This window comes from Colius striatus, chromosome 3 (assembly GCF_028858725.1).
Source record: "Colius striatus isolate bColStr4 chromosome 3, bColStr4.1.hap1, whole genome shotgun sequence".
NCBI lineage: Eukaryota > Metazoa > Chordata > Aves > Coliiformes > Coliidae > Colius > Colius striatus.
The window spans coordinates 17,098,497-17,122,988 of record NC_084761.1 but is presented as its reverse complement, the minus strand read 5'-3'; the positions used below and the strand labels follow the sequence as shown (position 1 = coordinate 17,122,988).

The 24,492-nt window shown below is 50.8% G+C and overlaps 1 protein-coding gene across 1 annotated transcript; it reads right to left on the bottom strand.

Moving 5' to 3' along the window:
- Positions 1 to 6,969: 6,969 nt before the first annotated feature.
- Positions 6,970 to 9,387, bottom strand: NPW (neuropeptide W). The gene is made up of 2 exons (XM_061993941.1): positions 8,955 to 9,387; positions 6,970 to 7,377 (listed from the first exon to the last, which is right to left on the bottom strand). The coding sequence occupies exons 1-2, from the start codon at positions 9,324 to 9,326 to the stop codon at positions 7,342 to 7,344; spliced, it is 408 nt and encodes a 135-aa protein (XP_061849925.1). The 5' UTR covers positions 9,327 to 9,387; the 3' UTR covers positions 6,970 to 7,341.
- Positions 9,388 to 24,492: the final 15,105 nt, after the last annotated feature.

Sequence of the window (24,492 nt, the reverse complement as noted above, 5' to 3'; positions counted from 1 at the left end):
TGTTCTAAAGTTTGACCTGGATTTGTCTCTTTTTTCCCTCAGAAAAACCTGTATCTATTCATTGTAGAGAATTTAAGGAGGGTCAGGTACCAAATGTCACTTGTCCAGCATGAGGATATAATCCAGCAGAGATAATGCTTTAGCAAACCTTCCAGCTTTCCTTTACTAAAGCATCCCTGCCATGTGCCGGAGCACTCGCTCCCTGGGGACATCAGGACCCTAACTGAGCTGCTGCCAGATCCCCTCCCCTGCAGGGACTCAGGATTTCTACCATCCCTTTTCTACTCACACACCTCCTAAACCTAAATTGGAGCATTTATTTCATGATCCCAGTACTTCAGGGATGGATGGAACTGTGCTGGGGTTGTTCCTCAGGTTCCAGAGGTACACAAGTCTGGGATGTCCCTCTTGGACTGGGATGCACAGCTCAGTGCCTGCTTTGGCACTGGCTTGGTTCAAAGAGAAATGCTGTATTTTGCCACTGCAGCACTTCAGCTTCATGGGAAGAGGCTGGAAAGAACTTGAAAATGCATTAAGGTGCATCCTTGCAGGTTACAAAACCCATTCAGCCCTTGAGGCCATTTCTCATCTGTGGCCCGTGGTACAAAAAAAACGGAGAGAGCATGGGAGGGCTCCTGCACTTACTGCTATAACAGAGCCGTGATTAAATCCCGCAGATACTGCACAGGCAAGGTTTTTCCATTTAAATTTCTCTGTTTTCATTTGGGCAGACGTTTAAGTCTGAATTGGGCCAGCCTGGAGGCTGAGGAAGTTCACAGGATCTGTGTGCTTACTGGCTCAGAAGGGTCTGAAGCTCTTTTTGTTTGACATCTGCTTCTGATTCATTCACTGCACTTGGTTCATCAATGACAGAGAATTACACCTGTGTCCAGAACCCTGTTTGCTTTAGGCCTGATCCTGTTGCATCACTAATGCAAAACACAGATGCTGGGGAAAGTTTCACAATTACATAAATAAGGTTCGACTGACAGGCTCCCTGGCGTGTAGGAGGGAGGGATTTCTGGAGCCCATCTTCATTCAGAAACTGGCGAAACCTCAGCTGATCACCGGAGCCTGCTCAGGCTGGTTTATTTCTGAGGCATGTGGAAGGTTGGGGCAAGGCGCACTGTGAAGGGGGAGGATGGTTTGCCAAGGCTGGTGGTGGAGTCTCTGGGTTGTGCTGGTGCTTCCAAAGAAACGAGAGGTTTTGCATGTGCCTTTAGGCCATCATCCGCCAAAGAGGACACACATTTTCAAGACACCAGGGACGCTGTGTCTCACTGATGGCTCCACCTCATGCCTGCTGGGTGGCTTTGGGCAAATTTTATGGTTTCTCTGTTTCCCCCCTCTCCCTGACCCTCTTCTGGGATGTAGCTCATTCGCTTGTGCGTGTCCTTCTTGGGGATGGGAGCTTTGCCAAAGGCAGGGGAGGGCAAGGAAAAGGCTGGGTGCTGCCGGACACCCCTCCCTTCAGCTTTCGTGAGACACTGGTTTCCATTTCAGCCGTGGGAGCAGCTGGCAGGGAGATGCTCCTCCTCCCACTCTTCCTCCACATCAACACACTTTGGCTGGTGTTCATCCACCCCCCGCTCCACATCCAGCTTTCCAAAGTGGAGATGGAGCTATCTGGGCTGGTTGCAGCCAGGCTTCACGTCCCAGATGATGTTGGCCACCCACAGCACCTTCTTTCTGGGTGTGGAGCAAGACCTGGGTCCCTCTGCCCAGGCTCCTGGCCATACACTTGGCAGTGGTCTGAAAGGGTCATCTTGGGGAGGTTCAGGGAGTTGCTACTACTGCAGTAATTATATCTGACTATTAACAGAAGAAGTCTCAGGCTTTCTGCCTGTCATGGATGTGGATGTGCTCATCCTTCCCCCATTTTATCATTTCACTCAGCATGGGGCTGCTGGGTCCCAGCTGCTCTCAGAAAGGCCCATGATTTATTTGTGCTGCTGGAGGAACTGGGAATGAGAGAAGAGCTCATAAAAAGCACCATCTCATTTTCTCTAGGACTCTGTGTGTGGCACTATTGAGCTGTAAACATTTTCCAGGTTAGATTTTTAGAGATAGAGGGAGAACTGATCATTAGGTGGAGTAATTCTACGCTTTGTGGGTTGTGAAAGTCCAGGACGTTTATTATGCTGCTGAGAGCTGGGAGATCCCTCTTGCACAAGCTGGCAGGGAGGAATCTGCCAAGGTGCTTTATGATTTGTGAGCTGATATCAGCACTGTGGGTACAGGGCTGGAGGGGCCCTGGCGGTGTTCAGTGCTGCACAGGCGTGGAGCTGGTGACAGTCCCTGGCCAGACTGTGTGCACCCAAGACCTCCCATGGACCAGCACACCCATGGACAAGTGTGCAAGCAGAGATGCTGCTACCATGTCCTTGTAAGCCACCCTGTTTGGCACCCGCCGTGCCCCTGTGGCATGGGCACCCTGCTGCCCCAGCAGTGACCCACCACCACCCTCCTGCTGACCACCATTTTCCCCTAAAAGAGCCAAAATGTCTCTAACAGCTGTAGCCAAGTCACACGGATAACACAACTGCAAAGTGACTTGCTCCTGGGGAGGCTGGTGCTGCCACTGCTCGTTTCCTGACCTGGATGCCAGCCAGTGCTGATGCCATGCCAGCGTGCCACTGTGCCTGCCACAGCAAGGATGTGGATGGGAGACCAGCGCTGAGCCCTCCAACTGGATCTGGGGCCCTTGTCCCTGGGAGCATCCTTCCCCAGGAGCACCCATCCTCAGCAGCACACGTCCCATGGAGCACCCACCCCGGGCAGGGCCGGTGGTGGAGCGGTGTGAGTGAGCACGTCAATGGGAGTGCCAGTGCTGTGGCAGGGAGCTCCCTGGGCAGGAATGCACCCACGAGGTCCCTGCCAGCACCCAGCCAGGCAGGCAGTGCTGCTGCCCAAGCAGAGCATTGACCACTCCCCACTGCAGCCAGCTCCTCTCCTGAAGGATCAGAAACAGAGCAGAGGCTCCACATCACCAGATGTGAGAGCTGGACACCAGTCTCGAGGTGGTGGCCTGAGTGGCAGAAGCACCTTAGGAGGCTTTTTCAGGGCTGGAGGTGGACAGAGATGGGGAGTTCCAGGCTGGGAGCACAGATGGTCTGTGTTGGTGTTTTAGCATGGCCATGCCTGGGTTTAATCCTACTGTTCCATGAAAGTCGCGGCCCAGCCTAAGAGATTTGGAAGCATCAGCTCTTCTAGTTGTGACCCAGCCCTGGATGCCACCCCTACACCCAGGGGACCCTGTGAGGACTCGTACTATTCCTGCAACATCATCTTGGCATGAGCAGAAGGACTAGGACATCACTAGGGACCTTCTCAGACCCCGAGGTGTTGGCAGCTCGTGGTGTGGGAAGTGCAGTGTATGGGGCTGTTTCCCTTCAGGGCTGGAGGAGGGTGGCTTTTTGCTGCTGCCTGATGGGTCTGTGCCTGGGTTTTGCTCTCTTCTGCATAGATTTGAAGCAATAGCCACCAGAAAATAAGGCATGGGAAATGCTTAGGCCTAGGAAGGTGCCTGTAGCCCAGTGTCTCATCACTGGGGATGGTGGAGAGGACCCTGAGAGGACATTTGGTGTTTGCTGCACCCCCAGCCACTCCTGTGTTGGACCCCGTGGTGTATGTGTACATCCCCAGGAGAGGGGCACAGGCTCTGGCAGGATGCCCAGAGAGCTGGCAGTGCCGGGCAGTGCAGACAGGGCAGCTCTGGCATGGGTCACTTCTACTCCCAGTGTCATGTGCCCAGCATGTGAGCTGCCCCAAATACCACATAGGTGCTCCTCAAATACAGCCCTGTGTACAGTCAACATGGGGAAGGCAGGAGGTGGCGTGGCCCTTGGAATGCCTGACAGGACACTCATGGATGGCAGCGTGGGGCCATGGAAGGGTCCTGAGCCCGGGAATAGCCCCAGGCTGCTGCAGCCCAACCAGGGAGATCTCTGCCCATGTCTCTAAGGCAATGTCACCTTATCAGTGCTCTGGACAGCTTGGAAGCAGGCAAAGCAGCAGGCAGAGAGATACTGTTATCTCCTGCTCTCTGCAGCTCCTACTCCCTTATCTCCAGGCTCAATCAATTCTCCTGGACAGCATCAGTGTGAAGGTGTGGATAGACCCCTGGCAGGCCCTGGCTCAGCACTCAGTCCTGCAGTCCAGGGCTACCCTGGGGGTGTCTGGGACCATCACAGGGACAATCTGAGCTAAGCAGGCTCTGCCCAAGGGCTTTCCATCCACAGCCACCACTGCAAACCACAGGTGTCACTAAGCAACAGCAGCAGTTAGTCCTGGCCTGGCTCTGCCAGTCTCCTGCATCCCAGCGGGGTGAGGAACAGCTTCTGGGCAGAGCCGGCAATGGAGGAAATTCCTTGGGGAGTTTTCTTCCTCCTGGTACACGTAGGGGCCCTGCAGCCATTGTGTCTTTGCACTGTCCAGACTCGGTGTGAGTTCACACTGGCTTCCCCGGGGCTGCCGGTTCCTGTCCCAGACGCTGCCCTCCCCAAAGCCCCCAGCCCCAGCGTGCCTGGCCGCCTCTGTGGATGCTGCAGGTCCCCTGGGAGAGGCCGGGGAGCCGGGAAGGAAAAGGAGCCGCCCCGGGCTCGGGCCGGGTTGGGGTGGGACCTCTTCCTGCCTGTCACAGCCCTTGGGATTTGTCCTCCTCTTGGACTGGAACAAAACGCATCCGCCGGCACAGCGGGCTGGGTGAAGGCTCACCCGGCGCGGGGAAGCCTGGCTGCCTCAGCCGGCCCCGGCCCTCGCTGGCTCGGAGAGCTTCCACCTGGCACCTCAGCGATGGACCTGGACCCACAACCAGATCCACATGTACTGTACGAGGACTCTGAGCCCAGGAGCAGCCCCATTCCTGGGCTGCCCTAATACAGACATGGAGCAGGGGGACAGGCTGTAGGCCAGAGCTTCCATCTCCTCCAGGGCCCATGGTCCTGGCTGGACTGTGCAGACAGAGAAGCACCCATGGGGGCAGTCCCCCACTCTGCAAGAGCACAAGGACAGGGACATGGTGGCAGGGCTCATCCTCACTCCTCTTGCAGCTCCTCAGCCCCTGGTATCAGTGTGGCCACAAGATGGCATGGCAAACCCACTCTGGGGCCATTGCACACCCTGCACCCCGGCAACCTCTGTACCCTGCCCACCACCCCACAGCCTCAGTGACCTGGTACGACATGGTAGAAGGGAAGAGGTGACATGTCCCACCATTGCCTGAGGGTTTCTGAGCTCCTCACTTCTTCAAGAGCCCAAAGAGGTACTGGGAATTGCCCTACTTGGCTGCAGTTACTTCTCACAAAGCTGCTCATGGGGGTCAGGAGGCACCAGGACATCAAATGGGGCCAGGAGCTGATGGGCTGCTATGGCTCTGGGCCTGATCTCATCCCACCACTTTGTTCCTGACTGCAAACCCAGCGTGTGGCAGGCAGGGACCCAGCATCCTTCCTGAGAATCCTTGAGGCTGTATTTTATCTTGGGATGTCCATGGGGACCAGGACAGGGGGTCCCTGTGATCTAAGTTGTGGGGTCCCCATGGTCCAGTCACCGGCCCCCCAAAGCAAGGTGGAGGAGAGGCAGACTGTGGTGAGTGTGGCATCTCCCCCAGGACCAGGCTTTTAGAAGAGATCAGATGAACGTCCATCAGGGATGGATGGGCCCTGCCCCTCGGCAGGAGGGATAATTAAATGCCTTCTTAAGCTTTCTTCCATTTTATTTGGCTTGTTGACCCCGAGGGAAAGCCCAGATCTCTCTAGAGGTCTGGAAGCACAGAGGAAAGTATTTTATGGCTTCATGCTCCTCAACAGCAACAGGAAAAATTATTTTACAAGGCAAGAAGTGAAGAGCGTTTCTCTCCGACAGACGAGGGAGGAAGCGCACACTCGAGTCATGTCTCTCACCTTGTCATCCTTCATCCCCCTCTCTGCATCCTCTAGCACAAAGCTGACCTTTACATTTTCTACCTCATTTTATCACTTACCTCCATCAAGAAGAGCAATCTACCTGGGCAGCCGCTCCACAGCCTGATTGGCACCCTGACAGGTACGGCCCTTTTCAAGTGCAGCTGCCTAATGGTTTATTGGCAATCATGTCTCATTTGGTCCATGCAAGCACTGTGCTGTGCTAATGAAGAGCAGGAATTGGGAAACCGTGGCTGAGGGAGCGAGAGGGGATGTGGAGAAGAAACTGATTGGTTCAACTGGGAGAGAATGATCCTTCACGTGTTACAGCTCCTGAAATCGTCTCTGAGGCCCGGTGAGGGGTGAGGGCAGCCCTGGGTGCAAGGGGCCATGTGGCAGGCAGGGCTTGGTGTGTGCCAGGCTCCCCCTCAGGGGTTGTTTCCTTTCAGATCTGAACCAAAAGCAGCACAAACCCTGTTGTCCCCATAGGGTCAGCTGCAGGGGCTTGGCTGGAGCGGGCAGTTCGCAGGAGAGAGGTGGAAATGTCTCTTTTTGACAGATTTCCTGCAAAACCTGCCAGCGCTGGCAGGCGAGGGCTCAGTGATTCACAGAAGCCAGACTCAGCCCCCCACACCTCTGTCTTCTCTAGATCCCAGATCTCTACCTGCTCCAGCACATCTTCCCCCTGCACTCCTGCCCACCCCGAGGCTTCTCCCTGGTTTAACAGGGAATAACATTTCTTTTCCTCAGCAGAGGTATACAAAACAATAAGCTCTAAGCAGGCAAATAAACCACTAGAGCAGTGAGGAGTCGTAGAGCTGTTTTTCAGCCCAGTTGAGGAAATATTTCTTTGTCATCTTAATTGACATTTAGCCTGGCAGTAACTGCCTGATGGGCAGTAAAAGGCATTTACTGTAAAGCTGAGGAAGAAATTGTGTCAGGGAGTTAAATCATGTCACAAAAATCTGGGAGTGACCTGACTGCTGAAGTACCTGCCCTGTGCAGAGCCACATCAGGTGTTGCTTGATAAAAATACCCAGAGACCACAGCACAATGAAGCGAAAGGTTCCTTTGATCAGTTCTCATTTTAATGAGGGCAGGTTCCTAGGAAGCAAACAGTACATGTTTGTGTCATATTGCAAACAAGCTAGTACAGAAATCTAAAAAAAATAAACAAAAATAAATATCTTCCCTGTTCATTTCTCCCCAAGTTTATAGCACTAGGTTGACCTGAAAACAAGATGAATTTACCGCTGCATCTGGGCAGTGGCCATGAAAAATCAGATTGTTTTGAAATGCAATTGTCTGTATGGTTTGAGAGAGCTCAGAGTACCCGGAGATCTGCCGATGAGACTCCTCCTTGCCAGCCAGGGAGAGCGGTTCCCACCTCGGGCAGCCAACGCTCCTCTGGCACTCGAAGCATCTCTGCCGGGCCCCTTCAACGGATCAGAGCAGTGTCTTCAAGCGGGAGAAGCTGAAAGGAGAAGAGGGGATGGGTTTTTTCAGAGCCTCACCTAAGCATCTGGGTACACACCTGAGCCCCATCACCACTTCCCTCCCTATGTGAGACCGTGTTTCCTCTCCCTGCAGCACTTCCACCAATGCTGCATTCACGGTATCCATGAAATGTTCTCCTCCGTGGCCTCGGATCCGACCTGCCGTGGCTGCAGGCTCCCTTTCTGCCACTGTCTGCTCAGATAAACCCCACATTCACACTCAGATACTGGGTTTGGACCTGTCTGTGAGGCTCCTGTGGAAATTTGGCTGTGACACCAGCGGGACGTGCGCAGGTTCACAGGTGCAGAGCCCTGTCTGCGATACGTGGGACCGCTCAGCCCAGCACAGCCAGGCTGTGGGAGGTAACGGGACAGCCAGGCGTGACGCAGGGCTGAGCTGACCTGGCTGGGCTTGCCCAAAAACACACTCAGCCCAGATTTCCTTTAAAAAAGGGAAAAGGAAAGAAGCGGGGGAGGGAGGAATACAGCTATGTGTTGCAGGGACTGATCCAACAGCTAAAAGCCTCCGTGGTTTTCACTAGATGTTGGCTCCAGCTTTACATAAGAGGAAAGAGATTCAACATTTGGAACCAGCCCCAAGCCAGTCCCACGCAGCTTGGCTGAGCCCCGAGCAGGCAACGAGAGGGGTCCTGTGGAGGGGCCATGCCGGGAGCTCCTCAGCATTGTCAGCCTGTCGTCCCACCAACAGCCCTCTGACACTGGCAGCTCGGACTCACAGGGAGCGGGTTTATGATGCACCAAACAGGGGGATACAGAAATCATCCACCACATTTTTTCTGCCCTAAAGGCAGAGTGCAGCTCCTCCAAACACATCCCATGGGGAGGAGGAACCGCATCCTATTCCTCCCAGACACTTTGCTAGGTGCAACAAACCACGGGGTTCATGCTTAGAAGAGCAGCAGAGGGTCAACTTGGGCAGTCACGCTCACACAGCGGTGACAGGGCTCCCTGCACTGCCCCACAGCCTCCCAGTCCAACAAGGGCCAGCATGCAGAAGTTGGTACAGTTGTTGGGGAGCAGCTCCCACATCTGGGGCGTGAGGCAGCCAAACTCTTTGCTTGGGGCACCCCAAAACCGCAGCTCTTGTGAGGTGGGAGATGGCAGCAAGGCTCTATTTACTCTCCATTATCTGCTGAATCCCCTCTAGGGCTCCAATCATCCCGTTGCCTGCCGAATCCCCTCCAGGGCTCCACGCACCCCCATTACCTGCTAAAACCTGTCCAAGGCTCCATGCACCCCCGTTATCTGCTGAAACCCCTCCAAGGCTGCACCCCCATTACCCGACAAAACCCTTCCAGGGCTCCGTTTATTCCTTACTACCTACTGAATATCCTTTAAGGCTCCGTTCACACCCTGTTACCTGACGGAGCCCCTCCAGGGCTCCGTGCAGCCCCAGTTACCTGCTGAAAGCCCCCGAGCACCCCAGGGTTCTGTGAGAGACCACAGCACGGCTCCCGCACCCCTCAAGCGTCCCCGCGGAGAGACCCGGCGACATCCCCGGGAGCCACTGTCGCACTCCCGCCCGTCGGGTTACCTGGGCTCGTCGCGGGCCGGGCGGGGGCCGGGGCAGCCCCCTCCAGCCCCAGCCCCTCTGGAGCAGACGCTGCAGGAGGCGGCCGGGGCCGGGCGGCGGCGGCGGGGCTGGCGGCGGGGTGTCCCCGGCGGGGCGGCCCGGGGGCAGCGGTGCGGCGGCGGCGGCGGCGGCGGCGGGAGCGGGGGGCTCGCCCGGCAGCTCCCGGCGCCAGAGGTACGGGGAGCGGCGGACGCCCATCAGCAGCCCCGAGGCGCGTCCCACCGTGTGGTACCGGGGGCTGGCGACGTGCTTGTACCAGGCGCCCGCCGGCAGCATGAGCCCCAGCAGCACAAGGGCTCCCCAGGCGCCCCCCGGGAGCTGCCCTCTCGCCATGGCGCCGGGCTGCGGGCAGGGTGCGGGCAGGGTGCTGGCAGGGCTGCCCCCCGGCCCCGGGTGCCCCGGCGAAGGCTGCCCCCGCGCCCGCGCCCCGCCGGTTTATAACTGCCGTCGGGAGGGGCCCCCCGCGGCTCCGCCCCGGCAGCCCCTCGCCAGCCCCGGCTCCCCGCACCTCCTACCCGCCGCTCGCGGTACCCCCCAGCCCTCCCCATGCAACCTCTCCTCGGGGCCACGAGCATCTCACCCGTCTTTGAGCATCTCCCTTCCTACCTCGAGCATCCACCTTCCTGCCCCAAGCATCTTCCCCCGCAGCCCTGAGTATCACAAACATCTCTGAGCAGCATCCTCACAACCCTGAGCATCCTTCTCACGGTCCGAGCAAGCTCCCAGTGGTCCCCTTTGTAGCTGTGAGTACCCTCCCCATGGCCCCCAAGTATCTTCTCTGCAGCTCTGTGCATCCTCCACACCACCCTTAACACCTCACAGCCCCAGGCATCTCCTCCGCAGCCCCACAAACCTCCCTGTAGCCCAGCCTCCTCCCCAGCTTCTCATGACCTGCTCGACAGCAGCAGTACTTACTGCTAGAGGATGTTACAAACTCAGACGATGCTGTCGGAGGGGTGCAGAGTCCCACACTCCCCAAGGAGCCCCTTGTCCTGCTGCATGGAGCTCGACTGCCTCCTCCCCACCTTCCTATTGCCCATGAAGTGGTGAGACCCAGATTCCACTCCCATCTTGCTCAGCTCAAATTAACATCCCACCCATAATTCGGGGGTCCTGGTGTCCATGAGCTCTCCTTGGTGCAGGGCAAAGCCATGACTGCTTAAGGGGTGAAAAGTGATGGGAAGAGGTGAGAGGCCAAGGCCATGTGGGAGGCTCAGAGGGTTGCTGTGCTTACGTACAGCTTGTGCCACTCCTGGGACCCCTGTCTGCTCTTAGCCACTTTCCCATCCCAGTTTAAAGTGGCCAACTGCCTGACCACCTATCCAAACGGCTCCACCAGTAATATCTGCTCTTCCATCTCTACTTCAGGAGAAAAATGATGGCCCAGGAGAAGAAGACCCAATTCCCATGGGACATCTGCCAACTTGTCTTCCTCTCACTGATACCTCTAGAGAAATATCTAGAGAAATTCCAGCATGTGGCATTGCATCTGCCTCCTGCTCAGAGCTACTTTATTTCCTGGATCTTATGACCACACAATGTTTTTGCCCATAGATATTTTGGAGGGCTGTGAGGAGCTGGTTGTTCTGCTCCCTGCTGCAATTTGGGAGTGAGCTTTGTGCTTTGTCTTGCAGAAAAGTGCTCAAGACCACTTGCAGGGGATTTGTCAGGCTGCTTCCCCTCCTCTTCTGCTACCCAGTTCCTCTTAAACAGGACATTACTGTGAATTTTACCATTCCAGTCAGGTGACTTTTTTCCCTCCAGATTCCTTAATAAAGCCAAGCAAGTCAAACGTATACTCATCAGGGAGCAACTCCAGTTTTTCTTATTAGCCAAGTTCTTCACTTTATACACTGAACTATGACTAAATAATTTATTTTCTTTTTTTTTCAGGCCACATGGTAACTTGATTAATTTTAGTCTCAGCATCTTACTTGCTCCTGTGTGCCTGTGTCTCTTTGTGAATGTTATTTTAATGTGCTCCCAAGAAATCTGGCCAGCCTACTTCCCACTGTCTGCCTCCCCAGCTCTACATCACCATCCATCCAGCCTCCATCTTCTCAAACCCAGCAAGCACCAGTTCCCAGCAGCAAAGTTTTCTCCATCAGCCCAATGTGCACATATCGGGGTTTTGTGATCCTCTGATCAGGTGTGAGGACATGTTTGCACATTCAGGCAGGAGACAGACGCACACTGCGGACCCCACGGTGTGTGGAAGAAGGTTCTGCTCATCTCAGCCAAGCAACAACCTCCTCCTATAGGAAGCAGCCCCACAACCAGGCAGGGTCCAGAGAGAGGCTGGGGGCTGGAAGAGAGAATTGCAAAGCAGCAACAAGACATGGGAGGTGTAAGATGTTCAGCACAGAGATTATTTTCTTCCTCGTAATTTTCCTCTTCTGGGAAGGCTGGGAGCAAGCAGAATTCCCATCTGGTAAGAAGGGGATCCTGGCTTCTTTTCTCTGAGTGTGAGTGCTGGAAGTTACGTCTGTGCAGAGCACATCTCGTTTCTGCTAATGAATCAGAGCCAGAGAGTCTGACCCAGCCTCAGCCCAACTTCTCGGAAGCACCCAGGCTTACGGTAAGGACCAAACCAGGCTCCCACCTGGCAGATCATGGATGGGTGGGCTATTTTTGTCACCCTTTGAGTGCTCTGGACATTACGAACGGCCTCACTGCTCTCATGTTTTAATAGAGCCATTAATGAATGGCATCAGTACAGCACAGACAATCACATGGTGTCCTGCCTGGTCACCCCATGGCGGGACACACGCCGCCAGGTTTATTTCACTCAAGCAAAAGCCATTATAAATCCTCCTCCTCTTGAGAGCTGGATCAATTCTGAATGTTGTGACGTTCATTCTGGGGGAGGCAGAGGCTTGTTCCCCTCTTGCCCGACCCCATTCCCAGGCGAGTTCAGCAGCTTGTGTTTCACTGCAGCAACACACCAACATGGGCTCAACCTTCCCATCTGGGAGAGGAAGATTTTCTCGTTCCTAGAGATCTGCCTGAAGTGTCTTTTATGTGTATTTTTGGCATAACTTGGAGAACTTGTCACGCTGACAAAGTCTCCAGGAGCTGCACTGAAGTGTGCTCTCCCAGCTCATTGTGTGATTCCTGCCTGCAGCCTGGTGTGTCTGCAAGGCACTCAGAGATCCTTCGGGCTGGTACAGTAAGGCTCCGGATCTCACGCAGAGTGCACGCTTCCTCTCCAGAGTACTTTTAAATATCTTTCGAGTGAAACAGCTTGACAAGCAATTTGTCTTCTATTTATATCCTAAGTAGCTAAAACATGATTTTAGGATTCCTGTTCCCCTCGCAGAAGCCGATGGGCCCGCAAGCACCGAGGCTCATCAGCAGGCACACTGCACCGTGCTGCTCCCAGGTGCTTTTGGTGCCAGGAACTTCCCGTAGGAAAAAAACCCCTTCCTGGTGCTTCTTGGTAGATAAAAAGCTTTTTAAACAAATCCTGGTTCCTGTGGAAGTTTTCTACAGACTCCCATGAGATAAAGATTTCAAACTTTCAGGTCACTTCTATAAGCTGCTGGTGCTTGAGTTCAGCCAAGCACCATCTGATCTCAAGTAACTTTGAAAAACTCTGCTTTTATATTTGCACTTAATAAACACAATTATTATCTCCAGCATCACATTTACCAACTACACAAATGCTGGGCCGAGACTTTGCCCAAGATGATCAGGGGGCTAGAACATGTTTCTTATGAGGAAAGGCTGCAGGAACTGGGGCTGTTTAGTCTAGAAAAGAGGAGACTGAGGGAGGATCTTATTGATATTTACAAATATCTAAATGATGGGTGTCAGGTTGGGACATCCCTTTTTTCTGTTGTATCTAGCAACAGGACAAGGGGTAATGGGATGAAGCTGGAACACAAAAAGTTCCATTTAAACATAAGAAAGAACTATTTCAGTGTTCAGATGTGGGAGCCCTGGCACAGGCTGCCCAGGGAGGGTGTGGAGTCTCCTTCCTTGGAGATCTTCAGGATCCACCTCGACACGTTCCTATGTGACCTGATCTAGGTGGACCTGCTTTGGTAGGGGGTTTGGACTAGATGATCTCTAAAGGTCCCTTCCAACCCCTACCATTCTATGATTCTATGATTTGCTCAGCTACCCCAGTGCTCAATGGCCCTTAGGGATATTATTCCAAAATTTGTTGAGGCAAAGAGTAGTGGGATCAACCATATGGCTCTGTTGCTGGAAGGGTTTCAGGTTTTTTTATTTTGTAACAAAATCAATCTTTCTATAAGAGGCAGACTCTGCCACAGCTCCCCATCCTGCTGGATGCTCGAGCTCTCCAGGAGGTACCTCCCTTTCCCTTGCAGCTCCGAGCTTAGATACCAAATAATGAACCAGAGTTTTGGTCTGAAAAATCGCCCAGCAGACCCCCTGTCTGGGGCTGAGAGGGTTGAGCAGACAGAGGCATCACATCTTAAACCCCTGCAATAAACCCAGCCGAGTGCTCTTAGAGCCCTGACTCTCTGTTTGATTTAATGCTGGTTGTGTTCTCACCTCCCACCACACGCATTATTGAACCCATTCAGGGTTTGTGGCTTTTGAGGATGATCTAAATGAATTTGATGTCCCAGAAAGAGGCACTTGAAAGATAAACCGGTGTGGTTTAATGACAGAATTTTCCACATTTTTATTATAATGACTCTGGTGTTTATTGGAAGGTTAGCGACTCAGCCGAGCAGGAAAACACAGCCGCTGCTGAGGGGGGTCACTGCACGCCTGCTCTTTAACACTCCTTCTCTACAGGACACTTTCTGGCCATTTGGGCTCAACAGCATCTGTCTGGGGGAGAAAAATGAGAGGATGGAGGCAACAGTGTTTTAGATGATGACTACAAAGCTCCTCCTCCTCTGGCTTCAGAGCACTCTGTGAACTCCCAGTGTCTTTGTTCACTGGAATCATCCTGGCTTTCAGGCAGGCAAATCGAGGCTCAGAGCATTCATAGAACCAAAGAAGCATAGAATGGTGGAGGTTGGAAGGGACCTTTAGAGATCACCCAGTCCAATCCCCTGCTAAAGCAGGTTCCCCTCCATCCAGGTGCACAGGAATATATCCAGGTGAGTTTGGAAACCTCCAGAGAAGGAGTCTCCACACCCTCCTTGGGCAGCTTGTGCTAGGGCTCCATCACCTGAACTGTAAAAAAGTTTTTTCTTGTGTTTAAGTGGGACCTTTTGTGTTTCAGTTTGTGCCCGTTACCCCTTGTCCTGTTGCTGGACACTGCAGTCAAAAAGTGTCACCCCATCCTCCTGACATCCACTCTTTAGGTACGTATAAGTGTTATTGAGGTTCTCCCTCAGTCTTCTCCTTTCTAGGCTAAACAGCCCAAGGCCCCTAAGTCTTTCCTCATACGAAAGATTTTCAAGTGAGCTGCCAAAGACCACACAAGTGAATGGCAGATCTGGTCAAGAAACAGACCTCCCGCTTTGAGGTCCTTCACCCAGAGCCTCTGCTTGTCTCTGCCTTCCCACTCAGGGCATGGGTTTGCCTCAGAGATACAGGCACAAGCCAGCCAAAAGGCAAAAGAGGCCTCAACACCGTGAAATCTGTTTGAGGCACAAAGTTGACAACGTAGCTGATGTCAGAGGCTGTAGTAGAGATGGGTTTTGCTGCCCATCCTCTGTCAGGCAGTGTCATGCTCAGTCTGAGCCAGTGCAAAGCCCAATGCTGCTGCTGGCAATTGGCTTACAGACAAGGCTTGAAGTTCAGCTTCTGAGTGACTGGGAACTGCAGATCTCATTTGAAAGGCTGCACATGATGAATACCCTCCCTGGCTACCCAGAAGGTCACTGGTCTGGGTCCCCGTTGCTCCATCTCTGCCTTCACACCAAATTTCTGCGCTTTACCCTTCACCGACTTTCCCAGATTCCCATCCCTGCTGCCTTTTGCATCACCAGGAGTGAGCAAAGTCTTAATGGCAAGAAAAAAATATTCCCACGCATGTGGCTCAGCAAACCCTGATGCTTTCCAACAGCCAGCCCACCGCTGAGCTCTCCCAGTGAATCAGGAGGAGTGTGTTTCGCTGAGGAGTGCAGATCAGCCGCTTAGCGAGCGGGACCCACGCGGGCTCGGTCCCTCGGGTACTGCTGTGACAGCACCCCAGGCAGATAGTCCCAGGAATAACAACATCTACCACTTTTCTTGCATCTAGAGTGTGTCCTCATGTAATAAATTCAGATTATGGAGCGATTCCTTTCACCAGTGATTCAGAACACGCTGATTAAATGCTGTTTCTCTGTTCCTCTGAAATCAAGGAACTGTGGCTGATACAAACAAATTACGATTTCCAGCTGTGAGGCAAGACACACCTTGACTCCACAATAAAGCTGCTGAATATTTTGGTGGCTCTGAAGAGAAAGAGAAAACAGTAAGTGGTGTCCCCTAATGTTGCAGATCTTCTTAATTAAAGGGTGTTAAATTAATTATTTTGCTCCTAAGAAGTGACTAATTCCTCACTATTTTTAGGCTCCTGTGCTATTTTAAGAGACTTTTTTTCCAGGGTCCAGTCACATGGAAGTTAAACAGCACTCACTGAAGTCTCCAAAGGATAATAAACTATCTCGAATTACTTTGCTAATGGAACAGAGAGTACTGTAAATGTCACACATGATAGAACGAGAGAGCTCAGAAACCTTTACATGAAACAATGGATCCATTAGCACCAAGCTAAAAAACCCCAACCCAGCCTCACCATACTTTTGCAGTTTCCTGGAGCTTGCTGCTCCAGCCCAAAGGAATGTGTTTGTTCGCTCGTATTCTGCAGCTGAGCTCACAACATGGCATCGAGTTTACTAATCCCACACACTCTCAAGGCATCCATCATTTAGGATTTCAATTTTATAGACAACAATTTAAGCCCCATTGAGCCCAGCTGAGTCAGTGGAATTATTTCTGCTTAAAACTAAGGTACAGAGAGGGAATATCTGAATCACTGGTTGGAGACCAAAAGTGAACTGAGGTACAGACAGGTCCTCTGCACGACCCGTCAACTTCTGCTGAGCAGTCCTCAGCCATCCAGGCTTAATGAAGCAGTCCATCATCTCGTGAGCTACAGACATGATGCCTTACTTCTTACGTGACTCATTAACTCGAGAACTTGGCTAATGGGGGTACTTGGGTGGAAGGATGAACTGTCAGAAACCATCACATCACCCAGGCAGCCAGCCCTGTGTTTTGCCTTCTTTTTTTGCCTCCAACAGCTGCTGTTGGTAGAATATTAAGAGAATATCTGAACATCTCAAGGGCTGAAGCAATGCTATCACAGAGTGATTCGGACATGACGTAACACCAGCAAAGAATCATGATGAAATTGTCACAAGAATGTGGCATGATAGCACTGCCTTGGAAAAGCAGCAAGGCAGTAACAGACAGAAATCTGAAATGCAGGTAAAAGAGCAGGGGAAAAAAGATGCTGTCTCTAATGCAAGCAGACTCCTCAGCCCCCTCCAGCCCATGATTCAGTCTTTCTCTTGGAAGTAATTTACACTAACGAAAGCGAGCTAATACCCAGATGTGTGAAATGCAGGGTATATTTGGCTGCCATCTGAAGCATGTTTACTGTAAGAAGGAAGAGTTGTGAGATGAATCTTTTCTTTGACAGCTCTGAGATCTCTTAGGCAAATCCCACATAACCCCAAAGTGCTCTCCTGTTTTCTTGAAATTTAATTAGATGAGGCTGTGTAGTACACACAATTATATACGTGTAAGATAATTGGAGTAGAGTGCTCTAAGGCGTGAAGATAGAACAAAATCTGTCTTTAGGAAAACCTGCACAGGAGGAGCACGTTTTCCTTGGCTTGAAGACTTTGCTTGATTCAAGAGCTGAATTTGCAAAACCTGCTGAGGTATCAAAAAGGAGGCAAATTAGCAGTCCTGTACTGGACCAGCACTACAGCTCGAATTAAGTATGCAACAACTGTGTTGGAAGAGCACAAGGCTACAACAAAAAGCCCCATGTCCCACAGTCACCTCATGCAATTCTTGCTGCTGTTTGTGCAGTCCCTGCAGGTGTGAGGTTGACACTCCCCCAAAATCTAGCAGCAGACAAAAAAAAAAATCTAACTGTTCAGAGCAGAGTGGCCAGGCTGGCAGGGCATCAAATGGGGAGCCAGGAGCTCTGAGGTGCACTCACAAAGTTATCAGTTATTCTGGTTCTCCCCCTCTGCTCTGCTCTTGTGGGACTCTACCTGCATCACTGCATCCAGCTCTGGGGCCTCCAACATAAGACACACAGCTGTTGGAGTAAGCCCAGAGGAAATCACAAAGATGATCTCTATGGAGACAGGCTAAGAGAGTTGGGGGCATCCAGTCTGAGAAGAGAAGGCTCCAAGGAGGTCGTAGAGCAGCCTCCAGCTCATAAAGTGCCAACAAAAAAGCTGGAGAAGGATTTTTTACAAGGGCTTGTAGCCCTTGTATTTTTTACAAGGGCAAGATGTGATGACTCCAGATTTAGATGAGGTATTAGGAAGAAGTTCTTTACTGTGAGGATAGTGAGGGCCTGGCACAGGTTGCCCAGAGAGGCTGTGAACTGCCCCACTCCTGAAAGTGTTGGATGGAGCTTGGAGCAACCTGGTCTAGTGGAAGGCGTTTCTGCCCATGGCAAGGGGGTTGGAATGAGTTGGGCTTTAAGGTCCCTTCCGACCCAAACCATTCTGCTTGCTCTTTGATCTCTCCAAGTTTCTGAACCTTAGCACTGCTGAATATAAAAACGGGGATGAACATATATCTCCCTTTTTGAAAGCACAGCAGGTCACCAGGCAGAACTTGCATTTGCCAAGTATGGTGCCAGCCTGGGTGGGATTAAGTGTGGTTAAAGTTTGGTCACAGCTCAACTCCACAGATGCTCCCACTCTGCCCAGAGCATCATGTAGGGCCCTCTTCCAGCTGCCCCATTCCCTCCAATGTGCCCCAACAGGAGCTCTTCTCCTCCTTACGAGAACTGGGGCATGAGCAGCAAGGGAGCTCTTGCTGCTGAGTTGCTTTGTTTTAGTCCACTGACGTTTGCTCCCGTAATGCTATTTGAAAATCGAGCTCTCTCCAGGTCCTTGTTCTCTTCTGGGAATTTGCACATTGGTGCTTCACCTTGAAAGCCTAATGCTTTTTCTTTCCCTCACTGTTCCTTTGAATTCCCATCTAGGTACTATATTATCTGATGGCTGCACTTACTTTGCTCTCATCCTCCAATGAGCCCTTGCTAAAGAAAACCCTGTCACTAGCCTGAAGTAGATGAATGTCTTAAAACACAACTTTGCTTCCCAGCATGTGTCCCTCCTTCGACATTAAGGATCCTTCCCCTCCCTGTTCATCCTCCCCCTCTTTAAGGAATTGCTACTTTTCAGAAAAGCTTGGCTCACCAAATTACTGTTTTTTTCACCAATAGAGATCTTGGAGGAAAATTCCCTTAAGTTGTGCATCGTGCAGAGTGCATTGTGCTTGTTGACAAATCAAAGGTCTGCAGCACATGTATGCTGCTTTGCAACTGAAATAACAAAAACCTGGGATTATGCAGGAAAGGAACAGAACGAGTTCCTGTCAGTCTCACGGATAGGGCTGTTGGTATGTATTGATATAAAACCTTGTTAAGTGAAAAGCCTGATGTTATGGACCCCTGAGCATCTGAAATGTCACAGGGCAAGGCAGCAGAAGGGAGGTGGCAGTGGGAGGCAACACGATGTCACTGGGACAAACAGGCAACCTCAAACACAAGTGTTGGAAAAAGAAACTCTGCTCTCTGAAGACCAGGGATGGCCAGAGCTGTAAATTTAAACTCACCCTCATAAGGGGCTGTCTGAGACTTATTTTACACAAGAAATAAAACAAGAAGCCCTGAGAAAATGATCACTTTCAACAGAAACTTTGTCAAAGGAAAGCTAATTCCACTCTAACGCACCAAGTATCTTGGCTGCAAATGAGCTGCATCCACGTCAAGCTGCGAACAGGAAATTCATCTAAGGGTAACCTTTAGCTCTACACTTGGCAATATTTTAGTACTGAACTATAAATATTTGATCTGTTGTTCTTCTGAGTAAAATGGATTTGTTGTGCTTGTCTGCAGAGTTATCAGTTATTCCAAAGTATGTTTGTTGCTGATTAAGTGACTTGAAAAGGGGCTTTTTCTTCTGATGTTGTTATGTGATATTTAGGGACGAAACATGTAAATTAACTACTTCTAGCATCAATATTAATCGTTTATCTTGGGAAGAAAATCTTCCTTGTCTGATAACACATAGAACCAAGCACCAAACATGATATTTACAATGCACACTGGAGCCTGGTTAGTTATATATGATTATATTTATGTTTTGGAGTCACACTTAGTGCTAAGATCCAGCTTCCATTTGCAATCACTAGAGAAAGAAAATGGCATCCTGAAGTCATTGGCAAAGAATGATTCAATCCACTGAAAGAGGATTATAAAACCCTTCTTGCACCATGAAATAAATTAATCTGAAGCCATGAGTCACATAGGCCAGCAGGATGATTTTTTGTAACGATGATGAGCTGAAAACAGGTTTTGGTGACTAGTTTGAATATTGGCTTTTTAGCAATTCTTTGTTCTGCTGGCTGCAGGTGTGGACAGCAAGGAAGCAGGAGGACCTGTGATGATAGCAAAATGGCACAGAAAAGGGGTTCATGGAATCACAGAATCGTTTTGGTTGGAAAAGACCTTTAGGCTCGTTGAGTCCAACCTCACACTGCCAAGCACATCACTAACCACTAACCCTCAGCACCTCAGCTACACAGCTTTGTAATATCTCCAGGGATGGGGACTCTGGACATCCTGTTTAACAACCTATTCAGGTAAGAAGTTCTTCCTAATTGCCAATCTAAATCTCCCCTGGCACAACTTGAGGCCATTTCCTCCTGTCCTACCACTCGTTACTTGGGCGAAGAGACTGACCCCAAACTCACTACAATCTCCTTTCAGATAGCTGCAGAGAGTGATCATGTCTTGTCTCAGCCTTCTCTTCTCCAGACTGAACATCCCCAGTTCCCCCAGCTGCTCACTGTGAGACTTGTGCTCCAGACCCTTCCCTAGCTTCACAGAAGCATAGAATGGTGGGGGTTGGAAGGGGTCACTAGAGATCATCCAGTCCAACTCCGCTGGTAAAGCAGGTCTACCTAGATCATGTCACAGAGGAACACACCCAGGAGGGTTTTGAAAACCTCAAGTGAAGGAGATTCTACAATCTCCATGTCTGTCTCTGGACACGCTCCAGCACCCCAGTGTCTTTCTTGTAGTGAGGGGCCCAACACTGAACACAGTATTTGAGGTGCAGCCTCACCAGTGTTGAGTACAGGGAGACAATCACTTTCTTGGTTCTGCTGGTCACACTATTTCTGATACAAGCCAGGATGCCATTGGCCTTCTTGGGTACCTGGAAACACTTTGGCATTTTACACCTATGTAAGGCCCTGGCATGCTGCTAGAAAGGCTGTGCTACAGAGCTGCAGCTTGCAGGATGTGGCCCAGAAGGGCACTTGTGACCCATAACTTGATGTGCCATGGAGTGAGAGCAAGGGGCAGGAGCAAGGAAACCCAACCTCTGCTAGTGGCTGCCTCAGCAGCACCCCAGCAGTGAGGCCTGGGTGCATTTGGGTTGTCCCATGGGCTGCAGGTAGAGGACAGGGCTGGATCTGGAAGGATCAGTAACTTTATATGGTCTTTGTTCCAAATAAACTTTCTGGTTCTAGTTTAAAACTGAAGACTCGATGGGAGTGCAAAACCTGACTGGTATGAGATTTCACTGATGATGTGAGGTTAGCTGCACCACAAAGGGACAGAAACCTTCAGTGATTCCCCCCTTCAGACATCAATTATCTCAGAATCACAGAATCCTTGAGGTTTGAAAAGACCTTCAAGTTCATCGAGTCCAACTATTCACCCAGCACTACCATAACCTCCACTGAACCATGTCCCCTCAGCCCCACAGCTACTTGTACAGAAAATTATAGTAAATTGTAGAAATTGTATAAATTATAGTAATTTCTATGTAAGATTATAGTAAATAACATCTGAGAAGCATAAAACACCCCATCTGACGAGCTGCCAGCAATGCTGCCTGCCTGCAAGACCCCAGAAAAGAGTCGGTGCTTCCTTTCAGCAGGAACATCCCACACACTACTGGGGGGAAAAACCACGCTGGTAGGAGCAGGTGTTGCAGGGTCCAGTCCTCGGTGCTCCCAGCCCTGCTGCCAGTGGGACCACCACCAGCCCCTGCCCACACAGCAGAAAGCTGGAAAGTACAAACTCTGGTTCTGCCCAGTCGCTTTGTCACCACGTTCCTTGCGATGAGTAATGTCACTTTTAAGCCTAATTATGCAGGTATATTTATTATCCCCTGCTTGGCCATAGTGCTGGGGGACTTGCGTAATTTCACAGACGAGTGACACTTAAGACAGCACATTACTGTCAGAAGCCTCCATCTCATTTCATGCTAATTGCTCTCCAAAATTGTGTGATGCAGTTTTGACACAAAAACATTTTCAACAGCATCATTAATTTGGGTGGGTGGGGGAGGGGGGGGGAACATTTCCTGAAGTAATTACAGCCAACATCCTCAGTCCTTCCTAATTATTTAATACAGCCCCACCCAAACACACTTTAATGTTGATTACCAGAAAGACATGTATTACCTACTCTGCTCTGAAGTATGATAAATGGGTCTCTTGAGGAGAAAGTAAATACCTGTCATAACCAATGATCCAAAACACTGAAATACTTCATGTATCTGTTTTCCAAAATACTAATCAAACCCATTACTTATTTTAGGGCACATATGTCATTAAATGCTGCTGTTGTTGTTGGTCTCAATAAGGTCTCAACTGTTGGTCTCAATACATTGTCACAAATTCACTATGTGTTATATGCTTCTTTGTCCTAAAATGGTCACTTGCCCTAAATGATCATTCCAATACACTGCTGTGAGTTCACTGTGTCTTACAGGCTCCTTCGTCCTAAAATGATCATTTATGCCCCAAAGAAAATTAAGAGCATCTTTGAACACAAATGCCAAGGATTGCTGTGGAAAGAAAGCAGGTCTGAAGGAGAGAGCTGCTGCACATCACTTCCAGCTAGTCATGATGTGCATGAGTACACACCAGGAATTCACCACACATCATTTAATGTGGAACGTAATGTGATTTGTCTCCATTTCTCTTCTTAGACAATGTAGTTTATTCTGAGTTTTATTTTTAAGGGTTATCACATGATGCCAGTGAGTAACCCAAGTATCAACCTGCTTCACTGAGGCCTGCTGTGTCCTGGAATTATTCTTCCATCATCCTCTAATACCAGCTCCGCAGGTCACGGAAGGCACCCACAAAATCTTGGGCTATATTGTCATTTCTGGGACAGATGGCAGCCCTTGACTCAGGGGACAGGACTCCAGGAATGTTTGCTAAGCGGAATGACTCGTTGGCTCATCTGGTGACACAGATGATGATGTGGCAGAGTGAGAGCCTCGTGCCAAGATCTTGGGGTTTCTTGGGTAGATTTAGATTTTTCAGGTGCGGAAAGTGAACCCACACAGCTCATTTTGTAGGAATCAGGGAGAAAAAACAGGTGGGAGATCCTAAAGTTTGAAAAACTGTTACTGTCTCTTCCTCCGTGCTGTCCCCTGAAAGCTTTTCTGCTGTTTACCTCCAGGGGAACATGGCTGCTGAACCCGCGTTAAGCTGTTCTCTGTGCTCCTGGAGCACCCTCTTCTGTTTCAGGAGCTGCAATTCTCTGACCCCAGCACCACACAGACCTCTACAATACAGCAAGTGCAGGAACATACGTTTCTTTTTCCCGATCACCCAGGTGTATCAGTGATTAACTCTAGTTCACCTTAACTCACTGTGAAACCCCGGGGCAGCTGTCACATGCTCAGATACCAATGTGTGAATCACAACCCGTGGCATACACACAAAGGTTCCTGTAACAGGCCGTGCTCTTAACGTACCAACACTAACAGAGCCCATTTGTCGTACTGGTCTAATGGATGTGACATCCTATTTTCCAGTGCTTCAAGCACACTTGTTAACAGGCTGGTATGGGTCTTTTTTTTTACCAATCTGTGCTGTGTTATAACACCAGGCCAAGAGGCAGAGCTGCGGGTCCGATGACATCCATCGTGGGGCTACTTGCCCTGGCAAAACCCCACAAAAATCATAGAATCATAGAATGGTAGGGTTGGAAGGGACCTTTAGAGATCATCTTGTCCAACCCCCCTGCCAAAGCAGATCCACCTAGATCATGTCACTTAGGAACGTGTCCAGGTGGGTCTTGAAGACCTCCAAGGAAGGAGACTCCACACCCTCCCTGAGCAGCCTGTGCCAGGGCTCCCTCACCTGAACACTGAAATAGTTTTTTCTTATGTTTAAATGGAACATTTTTGTGTTCCAGCTTCATCCCATTACCCCTTATCCAGAAAAAAGTGATGTCCCAACCTCCTGACACCCACCCTTTAGATATTTGTGAATATTAATGAGATCCCCCCTCAGTCTCCTCTTCTCCAGACTAAACAGCCCCAGTTCCTGCAGCCTTTCCTCACAAGGAAGATGCTCCAGTCCCCTGATCATCTTGGTGGCCCTGTGCTTGACTTTCTCCAGCACTTCCCTGTCCCTCTTGAGCTGAGGAGCCCAGAACTGGACACAGGACTCCAGATGAGGCCTCACCAGTGCAGAGTAGAGGGGAAGCAGAACCTCCCTCAACCTGTTGCCCACAGTCTTCTGGCTGCATCCCAGGATGCCATTGGCCTTCTTGGACATAAGGGCACGTTGCTGGTTCGTGGTTAGTTTATTGTTAACCAGGACTCCCAGGTCTCTCTCTGCAGAGCTGCTCTCCAGCAAGTCAATCCCCAGCCTGTACTGGTGCATGGGACTGTTCCACCTCAGGAGCAGGACTCTGCACTTGTCCTTGGTGAACCTCATGAGGTTCATCCCTCAGCCTCCCACCTGCCTCTGTTGGTGGCAAGTCACATCCATGGGACACCAACCCTGCCACACACAAGGTGACCAAAACATCTTGCCCAGGGGACAGCCAGCACTGTGTCGCCTCACAGCTCTCACTGAGGGGGTCACAAAGGTGCTGGGTGGCACCCAGGCCTGCCAGGAATGGCATACTCTTCTCACAGCCAGGGGTGCTGGGGCTGTTATGGTAAAAGTTGGCGATTCAAAGAAGCCTCTAACAGTTTAAGTTTTAGAAGGCAAGTGTTCCTTACTGCAGTGCTGGGTCCACAGGGATAACTCCTCCTACCCTGAATGCCCTGTGGTGCATCAGTCAGAGCTTATATTGATCTGTTACACACCTATGCATTGTATTTCCTGGAGTAACTACATATATTCATTCTTTTTCATAGAATCGAATGGTGGCAGTTGGGAGGGACCTCTAGAGATCATCCAGCCCAACCCTCTGCTAAAGCAGGTTTCACTCCATCGGGCTGCACAGGGACGTCTCCGGGAAACCTCTAAAGGAGGAGACTCCACACCC

Coding starts and splice junctions, on each gene's coding strand:
- NPW (XM_061993941.1), bottom strand. CDS start 9,326: ATGGCGAGAGGGCAGCTCCCGGGGGGCGCCTGGGGAGCCCTTGTGCTG. Junction 7,378..8,954: donor CCGGCCCGCGACGAGCCCAG/GTAACCCGACGG, acceptor TTCTCCTTTCAG/CTTCTCCCGCTTGAAGACAC.